The sequence below is a fragment of the Chanos chanos genome, chromosome 3, assembly GCF_902362185.1.
Source record: "Chanos chanos chromosome 3, fChaCha1.1, whole genome shotgun sequence".
NCBI classification, from domain to species: Eukaryota; Metazoa; Chordata; class Actinopteri; order Gonorynchiformes; family Chanidae; genus Chanos; species Chanos chanos.
In genome coordinates, this window is record NC_044497.1 from 45,353,075 (window position 1) to 45,365,275 (window position 12,201).

Genomic DNA, 12,201 nt, shown 5'->3' on the forward strand with positions numbered 1-12,201 from the left:
AGAAAGAGGCATATTTATTTGTCGAACAAAGCATTGAGCTCTGTATGCCATGGCTGGTTTGATTAACGGTAATCAAGTGCAACATTTTTCTTTTCATTCATTTTATCCACACACAATGTAATGTTTTGGTTATTTCCTGCAGACGGTCACCGCAAATTCACAGCACACTCATGATCATCATTTAATTTCTATAGTATCTGAAGAAAGGATAAATAGGCTTATAATCTACATAATATTATATTTGCGATTTACAAACATTATTTCAGTCTATGATTAAACCAAACAAAACAGGTTGAACAACTTTGTAAGTTATATAATTTCACTGCAGTTGTTTAATTTACTGCGACTATATTTTAACAATGATAATAAATTCTAAAATTTGCTAGTATTGTTTGCCTATAGGCATTCCGTTGAGCGGAATGGAGTACAGTTACGATGTAGATCTTGAAGAGCTGTGTCCGGTGTGCGGAGATAAAGTGTCAGGATACCACTATGGATTACTGACATGCGAAAGCTGCAAGGTGATTTTTTTTTTTTTTTTATGTGTCAAGCTTTTGCTTTATATTTTACGAGAAGACGCTTCTTATAAATTTGTACATTCGGACGAATATCAGATTTTATTCTGTTGATTAAAGTTACTGATTGTAAATAAACTATACAAGGCCTATAATTAAAATGTATGTGGTCTCACATTATTTACATTATTATTATTATTATTATTATTATTATTAATAATAATAATAATAAGGGCAGCAGTAGCAGATAAGATATTACTTGAAACATATTTAGTCATTGTCTCGAATTCTTACAATATCATTAACATTCCACTCATGAAAGGCTTCTTTCTCTTTTTGTCTCCTAAGGGATTTTTTAAAAGGACCGTTCAAAATAACAAAAGATATACATGTGCCGAGAGCCAGGACTGTAAGATCGACAAAACCCAAAGGAAACGGTGTCCATTTTGTCGGTTTCAGAAATGTCTTAATGTTGGAATGCGATTAGAAGGTAAGGGACGAACAATGTTGGCTGGTACAGAAACTGGTACTGAATGTATAATAATTATTGTAATAATACTGTAATTTCGAACGATCATTTCAGGAAAATAAATGTTATGTTAATCACGTTTTGTTTTATTGATTTAAATATATATATACAGTGAGTGTAATATAATTTACAGCGTTGTATTTTTCTGTGGAGATTTCGGGTGCTGGAGCAGCCCATTTGTGTCGTTCCGAGGCAATGACAAAAATTACCATTCACCAAATTATTGTATTATTGTAACGCCAACACTGTTTCTCTTAGTATCTTGCCTAATAACTACGCAGCAGCTGCATTTAAAATTAAATTAAAATATACCCTACAGCTTTCACCCAAATATTTCACCTGTTGCTGCAGTAGCGCCGTGTGCAGCACACTGATGTAAAAACTGGCTTCTCTCTGGGTCGTTAAATGTAGCCCGAGTCCCTCGATTAATTCCCTGTACTGAACAATAATTTTTAAAAAGTATCGAAAATAAATAAAACTCCTGTTTGAGAGAACAACACAGTGATTCTACAAAGGTGAATTTTGATGTCATCATCAGTTGATGATGAGCATTTATGCAACTTGTTCGATGACGTCTATCTCAAGTACTCAAGTACAAAAACGGTCTTAAATTTATTGTGACCTCTAGAAAGTAATTCAAAGGAGATACGAATGATCCTGATGTAATGACAAAAACGAAACTGAAAACAAAAGCGTACTTTGACTGTCAGTCCAAGCTGTTTACAAAGAACGTATTACCGTCAGTAGCACGTAGATTTGCAGCCATTGGATCAAGGTTAAGTGTTCGCTCATCCATTGATCTATTTTTTATCTTTGCCAATAACATCAGTGGGCAGAAGATATTTTTAACTACTTGGTGAGTTAAAGAAGGAAATTTTTGCGAAGTAACTGGCATAACAGCATACCTTTTTTCTTCTGAAAATGAGAGCTTTGTAAAGATTTTTCACAGACTTTTTTTTTCTGCTGGCTGTTCTCCTTCAGCGGTTCGAGCTGATCGGATGCGAGGGGGTCGCAACAAGTTTGGCCCGATGTACAAACGTGACCGCGCCCTGAAACAGCAGAAAAAGGCCTTGATACGAGCCAGCGGCCTTAAAGTGGAACCCCCACCTCCACTAGTGTCCCCATCCCAAACAGACTACACCTTCAGCGGAGGGCTATCCACCCTTCAGCCTTTACCCAAAGCCGTGTTACCAGCCAATGTCACAGGGATCACCCCGACCGATTACGACCGCACACTGTATGCCCCCACTTCCTTAGGCATGCCCATGCCGGGTCACAACCCTCTGCCCACCCACTACCACCAGTACACCCCTTTCCCCAGTCGGGCCATCAAGTCTGAATGCCCTGACCCCTACACCAGCTCGCCCGACTCAGTGTCAGGGTACTCATACGTGGAGCAGACGCATGCAACAAGTTCACCGCAGACACCCGCAGTGCCTGCTCTGGTGCAGGAGCTGCTGCGTTGCGAGCCGGATGCTTTGCAGGTGCAGAGCAAGATCAGTGCGCAGCTACAGCTGACACAGGAACAGAGCAGTCATAGCAAACACACACTGAGTACATTCAGCCTCCTGTGCCACATGGCTGACCAGACGCTCTTCTCCATTGTAGAGTGGGCACGGAGCTGCATCTTCTTCAAAGAGCTTAAGGTGAGTGTCAGCAACCCTAGACAAAAAAAAAAAAAACACACACTCACACAAAAAAATGTTTTTACTGTTACATAGTGGAACACCTAGTTTCAAATTGCACAACACATTCAACTGACACTGTTATTCAAAGCAGCTTATACTTTTTTCCTTCATCAGTGTTTGGACTACTCTGATGTTTAGGGTTAAGTGAATTGCCAAAGGGCAAAGAACTGAACCCACAGTCATGCATTAAACAGCAGTTTTCTTGATCGTTATGTTACTGTGTTACATTATACTGGTTCTGAGGCATGATGATACACAGTTTTATATTATATGATATTTGTTTATATACTGCAGAGCCACTTCATGAATCTTGATTTTCTTGTGGAAAAATTTCTTGGAGATCCTTGAGTAAAATTTCTGAATTATTTTGCATTCCATTAATGCCTACATTGTTACGCTCACTCAAAAGAGGGTGCTGTTGTTGAATGCTGTCTAAACTTCATTTACGCCAGTGAGTGTGAATTACATAAACTCTAAAAAGTGAGATATATTATCCATTCTCAAGATAATTAAGTCTGGAGAACTTGACCTGTGTATAATATTCATTCATACTGAATTATATTGTTGTGCCCACTCACTGACAGATTTAGAATACCACTATTCACTAACCAGTGAGCTTGCACCTCTTAAAACACCTCCACTGGCTCAAACAGATGTGTGTGCACACACACACTCATACACACTCACTCACACACACACAAATGCACACACACACACATACATACAAATGGGCTCGGTGGATGCATTGGCCAGGGCTCTACAGGGCAGATTTAGTTGGCATGATGAAATGATGGTGACAGAAGTAAACAACAGTGTCTGCAGAAAGAGAGAGAGAGAAGGAGAAGAGAGACAGAGGCTTTCAGGATGTACAGGTTTCCCGATGATAGAGGTGTGGTTGAGTTATTAAAAAAATAAGTTGAAATCATGGCTCAGTTAGGTTTGATATTGTGCGTGGGGGTCAGTAGCCATGCGTGGTATAAGTATAATAGTAATAAAGAAGTGATGGTTGTCATTGTTCATCTGCTTATGAAGAAAATCTCTTGTCTGTTCAGTTCCAGTTGTTTGGTCTCTGCCCACTCACTTTGTATGTGCTTGTGGGTATCTATCATCATGTCTGTGTGCACATGTGGGTGTTTGTGTGTGAAAGAGATGGTCTGCAATCAGACCAAACATTGAGCCACAACTTTTTCTGGGTGGGAATTATTTCCAATGTATATAATTGTTCTTCATGTGTGTTTTTTGTTTGTTTGTTTGTTTGTTTGTTAGTTTAGTATTTTACAGAGGCAGAAAAAATGTATCAGTGTTTATTTGCTCAAGAGTGAAATGTTGCAACACTAAGTGTGTGCAGTTGGAGATTGAGTGTTGAGTGTAATTTTTGGAGATTTCTATAGGATCTAGATATCCTTCAGGTCTCCAAATCCATAGATTTTGATTCATCAAACTAAGTCCTTTGTCTTTCATTTCTAACGTTCTCATATTATTTCTCTCATCCAATTCTTCCTTTTCTGCTTGAGAGATCAGCACAGTCAGCAGCATGTGAGAGACCAAGACACCCAGCCTTGATCTGACGAAAGTTGTTTAGATTTTGTAAATGGTTTGTGTATGCGCGCTTTCACCTACTATGACACAGTGAGGTCATTTCCATCTATCTTTAAATGAAACTCTTGAGTCTTGAAGGAGAGGAAACAGACACTTAAGAGTAGTAAGCACACACATACAGATACTGCAGTCTTACTCAGCACCAAATGGGACTCCCCAGTAAGACCATTGTTCTGCTACGATAAGACTGCAGAGAAGACAATGATAGATTTAGAACCAGATGGAGGTAAAGCTTTATTTTGAGCTTAGCTAATTTATTGTTTGTATGTGTGTTTGTGTGTGTGTGTGTGTGTGTGTGTGTGTGTGTGTATGCGCGTGTGTTTTTATTCCCATTCACTTATCAATTAGAAAGACACAGCATTTCAAACAGCGAATACTTTCAGATTGTGGGTGGAAATATAATGTGACATAATTCAGATGTATAGTTAGTGATGATGAGTTTGTTGGTGTGTTCGTGTTATACTGTAGGAAGATATTATGAGACCTCAGACGGTAAAATGGACTCATCTGAGAGAGTGAAAGAGACAGATTTATTCTGGCCTGTTGTAATTACATTCCTGCCAGCAGATAAGGGAGGAATGTGATCTCTGTCGTGTCTGTCTATTGTGTTTGGGTTTTTCACACTGAAGAACAGAACAGGGTTTTTTTTGTTTTTTTTTTTTAAAGAGACTGAAATTTAACTTTGCTTTGATTATCCTTTGTATGTGAGGATTTATTGGACTTGTAGAATAATCTTAAGTGTTTCCTAAATATAACTGTTAACTGCACTTACTCTACATAACCATTTAAAAGAACTTCAAAGAGTATCAACATCACTTACATATATACATATAACATTAAATATATACATATACATATGCAGATGTTTTAAACAATTAATGATGTTTTAATTAAGATGAAGCTATTTAGAAACTTTGTGCTGTTAGACAGTGTTAGTTTTCTGATATAAATTCCTGATAAGGTCAGAGTTAAAATCAGTTCAAAAAGCTCTGCATTCATTGCCTGATACCCACTCCTTTCGCCATTTTTTTGACTGAAATTGTACAGGGTTGAACACTCTAGAAAGGATTGTAACTCCGCTAATTTTTCTGATTTTTTGCTCTGTGCATTCTTTTTAAAACTGTGTGACTGCGGCAAATTCCATCTAAATTGAATTTCTCAGAAAATGCCTCCAAGTTCAACTGAATGTACACTGGAGCCATGAACTTTAAATAAATTTCATGTTGAAATAACACGATTGTGAAAGCTGAGATTCAACATCTAGATCTCTCAAATGATATTTCTCATGAAGATGCTTTGTAACTGGCTGCTTAGACGGAATGGACAGTTATGTTAATGGTTGTCTCTCAAGGTGTCTCTGGCTAACTATGTATGCTTTGTAAATTAGCAAAGAATTCAGTGTAACTTGATGGTCCTTGGTGGTCAATGTTACAAATACATTAGCCGAGAGATATACTGGTACACACTGAAACCTTTTAATTAAGCTTGTCAAATGGTAAATGAAGTAAGGCAAGAGATTTGTGTTCAAAGCAGATGTGCTGAATGCTATAGGATGAGTACTGTTTCAGACATGTTAACAACTAGCCACAGTCATGTGGAGTTTGATTCCTAACTCTACATCCTTCCTTAAGCTGATTCCAAAATTGGAAGACAAAGAACCCGGGCCTATTTCAGTCCGTGCAAGAAACTGCTTAACATTTTCTTTCTTTCAGAATACAGTTCATTTTAAGCTATTGGTATAATTTATATACTTTTTCCTTTCTGTTACTTTGCCACATGACACTGGTTCATGCGTTCCTTTCGCTTGCATTTACTGATCTAATATTACTAAAGAGAGAGTCACCACTGTTGCACCCTAGTCGTAGCGTCTAAACATTATGAACTGCAGCCTAAATGACCTCCTCCCTCATCTCAAGTTCTCAGGAACTACTTGAAGTCATTCATTTACAGTATTTGCAAACCTTGATTTCCCACTGTTAAGTACTGCTCAAAGTTATTTTACAGCCATTAATGTTTTAAAGTTGCGTGGAAGAGTGCGCTGTTTTGGGTCGTTTCCATGATTGCATTTATTGTGTGTGAATCAAGCAAATACTATAAAGAGTTTATATGACACACAAATGACACTCTTAGAGTTAATTTAAAATTGGCAAGTTTACTGTGGCCCAGGCTCTGAATACTGCTCTGACTGATGCCTTTAACACTCCCACATAGACAGTCTACACACCTGCCACCTGTCTCACACCTGTCTCAAACACACACCTTCTCTTCCTGTCATCATGCCACGTGTCTGTCATTCTCCATCTGCTGATGTACCAGGGCAGTCCTCTCTGTGTCTTATCTGAGGTATTTCGTGTGGGTACAACTGAACTGTGGGAATCATATATTTCAGTTCACCAAGTCCTTCAGAGGTGACAGCAATGTTCTAATGGAATCAGTTAACCAGGTTTTTTTATATAGACCCACACAAACTGAGTAGATAGATAGATAGATAGATAGATAGATAGATAGATAGATAGATAGATAGATAGATAGATAGATAGATAGATAACTGGGACCTTTGTTGAGCTATGCTAATTTGTGCTTGTCATAGGATGTTTGTATCATGTGCGTAGTTAAAAGGAACACTGTTACGATGGGGTTAGATTAACCCTTCTGAAATGCTTGACCCCGCTCATGTTACATATTGTTTAAATTCAGTGGTATTGCATGTGACTAAAACAGTGAAAGCTTCTATGTGTTTCAGTAGGCAGGGATCAACTGCGTTGTGTGGTTTGTATGACAATTATGCTCAAGCTGCCTTTGCCATGTGTTGATGGGTAGTTTCCAGGTCTTTGTGTCTGAAAAGGACAGGTGTGCCAACACACACACACACACAGACACATACACACACACACACACACACACACACACACACACACACACATACTCATATGTGCACTGTGTAAGCTGCCATCATCAGTCTGAAATGAGGCATGTCAGATACTGAAAGATTAATTCTGCTGTGTGTGCTCCAATGTCTCGTGTGTTGTATCAGTCTGTGGTCTGTAGCACTTAAGCAGAGGCACAGATTCATTAAAGAGGTCAGGAAATAAATAAGATTTTGAGAAGGATAACAAGAATAGAGTGGCAATTACACAGCATTCAATTCAGAAGGTCGTAGGTGTCTGATGTTACACACTGAATGAATGTGCAAGGGTATATTCATTTTGATAAACCCAGGTCAAGTGTCATGATTTTTTAAACATAGTTATATTTGTGTGTGTGCATATGCGTGTGCGTGCGCGTGCATGTATGAGTAAGAGAGAGAGTGACAGAGAGATAGAGAGACAGCAGATTATGTTGAAGAATCAACATGGAATCCATCTACTGTTCGTACCTTGAAAAAATATCATAAGTATTAAATGTTAAACATCATTAAACATTTAATATCGGTTTAAATATTCAGAATGATTGGAGTTTATATAAATGGATTCTCAATCTGACTAAACCCCTGACTAATTGACCCTAATATGTCTGGGATGTTAAATTGGTTCGAAAACACAGATGTGACAAATGTATGAAGCCATCAGAGTTTAGGATTTCATTGAGGAATAAGCAGAGTCAACATATTCTCATAAAATGTAAGAATAAACTGTTAGAATAGTTTTTGCTTTCATCATCTTCCCGTACCTACCTGCATGTTTGTCACCAAGAAAAAAACATATTGTTGTAGCTCTCTTACAGAAAGAGCTGTATGTCAATAGCCATTATACTTTCGTTCAACATGAAGAGCATGTGTGGGCAGCAGACTAACTGAGTGTGTGTGTGTGTCTTTGTGTGCGTGTGTGTCTTTGTGTGTGTGTGTGTTTGCATTGTTTTGTTCTTCTTGCATTTATTAATATTTGTGAGCATTTCAAAGAACATGATGTGTTTGTGTATCTAGTGACAGACAAGCATCCTGCTGCCAGGGGACCATGTGGAATGCATTGCGCATTCTCTCGTCATGGCAACGGCAGTGTTTCACAAAGGGAGACCATGACTTTATGCTGGAATGCTGCTGCCTGCATGGGCATATGTAGCTAGCAGACAGTACTAAGAGCTGTTCTCCAATGTATAATAAAATAATTTATTATAATTAAATATAATTCAATGTTCTGACACTCAGTAATTCAGACATATTTTGTGCATCCCATTTCTTTCTTATTTTATGATGTGCCTCTTTTTAAGGTAAAGTGTAAAAGACCTCATTTAAATGTTGGGCATTTGCAGATAGAACCAGTGAACTTGAGTTTAGCTTTGTGACTCCAAATAACAATAACAATGGTTTGTCTGAAAGAAAAAAGACATAAAACATAAATGGTATACTTTCTAATAAGAAATATGGAAAATCTGACAGCATGAAAATATTTCTCTCTCTGTTTGTTTATAACTACACAGACAACTACATTGACACAATGATACAAGCACATTTTATTAGGTTCTTTTATAGACTGACAGCCTCTGTTGTCTTTACTATTTACTGTTTAATGGTTTAAGATCTGTAAATGCAATAATGAATGAGCAATTTGTTTATTAGCTAACCTGCTAGCTAACTAGTCAGTTGACATGTTAGGAAACTAACTAATATCATGTAATTAAAGGTTTCTGTGGGTCATTAGTTTTAAATAACAAGCCATCACTAGTAACTGTTCAAGCTAGTATTGTACAGATGAGGCATTTGATTGGCCAGTCAAATGAGTATCCAGAACTGTAATTGGATGATAACGCACCAATTTCTAATATCAAAGAGAAAAGGTTCTAAAAAGATACAACCTTTGCATTTCTTTTGGTACTTTGTAGGGGGATGAGGGGGGATCCCATCCCCCTTGTTAGCAAAATGACCAAAATGCATCCCTCCTGTTAACCTGCCATTCCCCTATATACTCTGTAGAGTAGTGTGAGTGACCATTGGGGCATCCCCCCTGTTAAAAAATAACAAATCACCTACTGTCTGTAAGTGAAATATTATAATATTTACAATCTAAAACACAGTGTAAAACTTACAATCCAGTCTCAAGAGACAAACTGTTAGTGGTTACTATGTTCATAGTTGAAAGAACGGACTCGCATAACAAAGCGAAATTGCCACAGCAAATGTAACAAAACATTTGACTATCTCTTGTTTTCCTGGAACCAGGGACAGACATCAAATGTTGATATCAAATGCGTGTATGATCTCCCTCCAAATTGGATTGTACTATAGGGTTATAGTACAGTTACAATCTAAAAGTCCTTTTTAATACTGTTGATCGTAATCTCATATTAAGAGCTGTGCTTTGTTGAACTATGCTAATTTGTGCTTGTTCAGGGATGTTTGTGTCATATGTGTGATGCACAATAATTCATCCAGTACCGCGGGTAGCCCAACTAAAGATTTAAACATAGTCAGTGAATTAGCCCTGCTATCCTGTCTCCTTGATGGCAGGGTTGTTTATCCTCACCCTTAATACCTACTCCACTTCAAGTTTTCTGTGAGATCACTCATTCTACTACAAAAAAGAAGTTTCACATTCAAACATTAAGTGGAAATAACCGTTTTTGTTGTATGTAGTTGTGGAAACCATTAAAAATAAAAAGTCAAGTGGGATGATGCATTGTTCCATGAGATGATTTGTTCAGTAGAAATAACCATCGACTCTGAGACATGAATGTGGTTTGGCCTTGTATCTAAGGGCTGACTGATACATATGACTGTGTCTCATTAAGTAATAAAGTAGGGTGGATCCAGTCACAGTAATTCTTCAGTGTGTACTATGTGTGGCTTCAAGACTTATAGGGATCTAATTGGTTTGTTGGTTACTTGAAATGACCCTTTTCCCATCACACAGTTAATCAGACATATCTCTTTAGTCGGGAGTAAAACTGAATGAATAGTCTGTGCCTCTGACCACGTTATGTTGCTTAATATCACAATATAACTTGTGAAGTCAATATATTCATGTTACTTACATCACACATATTGGAGAAATTGAGTACCAGTCAGCCTTCCAGACTGATGTGGTTGCTGTACATTCAGGGAAAGACATGGGTAACTGGCCAACTCAGAAGATAACAACACACAAATAGACTTATCACTAATTGATAAACATATTTATATAACTGCTTCGTCCTTTTCGACACAGAACATTGATTCCTCCATGCCAAGTCACCAGGTCTTTCGAATGCCTCAGAAATGGTAGTTGAAATGCATTCATTGTTATAATGATCAGTTCTGAACTGAAACTATTTTAGCTCAGTGGACACTGCTATATCTGTACTATCTAAAATTGCACACAGCCTGTTTTTAAATGTAGGAAATGGCTTCCTTCTGCTTCCTTCTGGATTAGTTCCTTAACTTTCTGAAAATAATGCTTTTCAATGCTTTGTAGCCTCACAACACAGTCATCTTAGTATTGCACCACTTACACTAGTGTCTCTTGTTTTTAAACGTTTCATATTCATTAATAAATCGCAGGAAAGAAAAGTTATTCAAAATTCTAAGATTTAGACATCCATCGGAGGATTAGATCTGTCTCTGTGCGATCATTTCTGAGGATCTGTACAGAAATCAAGCAGAAGTTTCATAGGTGCTGGTCTGTTAAAAGCCTGTGAGCCTTAGCCATTTATCTGACGTCACTCTACACCATTCATTGTCTGATTTAAAAGTCATGAAACTGTAATGCATTTTAACTGACAAATCTAGCCAGATTAAATATAAAATTAAGCAAATTTTATGAATGTTCTGAATATGCAAATAGTCAGTGCTATGCAACTTGCAAAAAACCCTTCTTCAGGCATCTGCACCTGAAGGTCAATAAAAGAGCTAAATCTCTATGACTGTATACATGTCTTTAGCTCTGATTACATGAGATGTTGTTCCAGGGTTTATCTTTGGGTGTCAATTATGTATTTTAAATTTATATAGTACTCTAAGTCAGAGCGTCTCAGTGGTCACGGATTTTTCTGTAAAACTCATAATGTATCTAAAGTAGCCTGTATTTTGAGCCACATCTGTGATACTGAAATAGTAAGCAAAGTCTATCCAATTCAATTATGTGAAGGCCATCATTCACTGTTACACGCATCTTTTTCACATCTAGATGACGCATGAGGTAATATGTTCACAGTTTTTTTATTGTTAACAGACTATTAGTTTTTTCTTTAATTCTTCTCACCTGTCACCTCTCTCTCTCTCTCTCTCTCTCTCTCTCTCTCTCTCTATCTCTCTATCTATCTCAGGTAGGGGATCAGATGAGGCTGCTGCATAACTGTTGGAGTGAGTTGCTAGTGTTGGATTATATCTCCAGACAAGTTCAGCATGGCAAAGAGGACAGTGTGTTGCTTGTTACAGGACAAGAGGTATCTCACACACAAATACACAGACACAGACACAGACACAGACACACACACACACACACACACACACACAGACACACATTCACAAACACAATGAGAGATGAGTTCTCACTTGTTGCTATTGCTGCTGCTTTTGTGTGTGTGTGTGTGTGTGTGTGTGTGTGTGTGTGTGTGTGTGTGTCTGTACATGTCTGTGTGTGTTCATTGTAGGTTGAGATATCGACCATTGTGAGCCAGGCGGGGGCAACACTGAGCACCTTGGTGCAGAGAGGGCAAGAGCTGGTGGGCAAATTACAAGCATTGCAGGTGGATTGGCGAGAAATCGCCTGCTTCAAATTCCTAATCCTCTTCAACCCTGGTGAGACTTCAAGCATACCTTATGCTGATAAAAACAAAGACATTACTGTATCTTTCAGAGCACATGCATCTCATAGAACTCACATAGCATTAAACTATGTTTCAGAGGGTCTATCCACCATTTTGTCATCTGCATGAGGATTCGAACCTCGTATTGCCT

General features: G+C 37.9%; 1 protein-coding gene across 1 annotated transcript in view; it reads left to right on the forward strand.

The window, feature by feature from the left end:
- The first annotated feature begins 407 nt into the window (after window positions 1-407).
- nr5a1b (nuclear receptor subfamily 5, group A, member 1b) overlaps window positions 408-12,201 on the forward strand; it is a 13,177-nt gene continuing 1,383 nt past the window's right edge. The window contains exons 1-5 of the mRNA XM_030767493.1: window positions 408-521; window positions 864-1,005; window positions 2,026-2,690; window positions 11,568-11,687; window positions 11,895-12,042. Of these exons, the coding sequence (XP_030623353.1) occupies window positions 420-521; window positions 864-1,005; window positions 2,026-2,690; window positions 11,568-11,687; window positions 11,895-12,042 (1,177 nt within the window). The 5' untranslated portion in view covers window positions 408-419. The remainder of the gene's footprint in view (window positions 522-863; window positions 1,006-2,025; window positions 2,691-11,567; window positions 11,688-11,894; window positions 12,043-12,201) is intronic.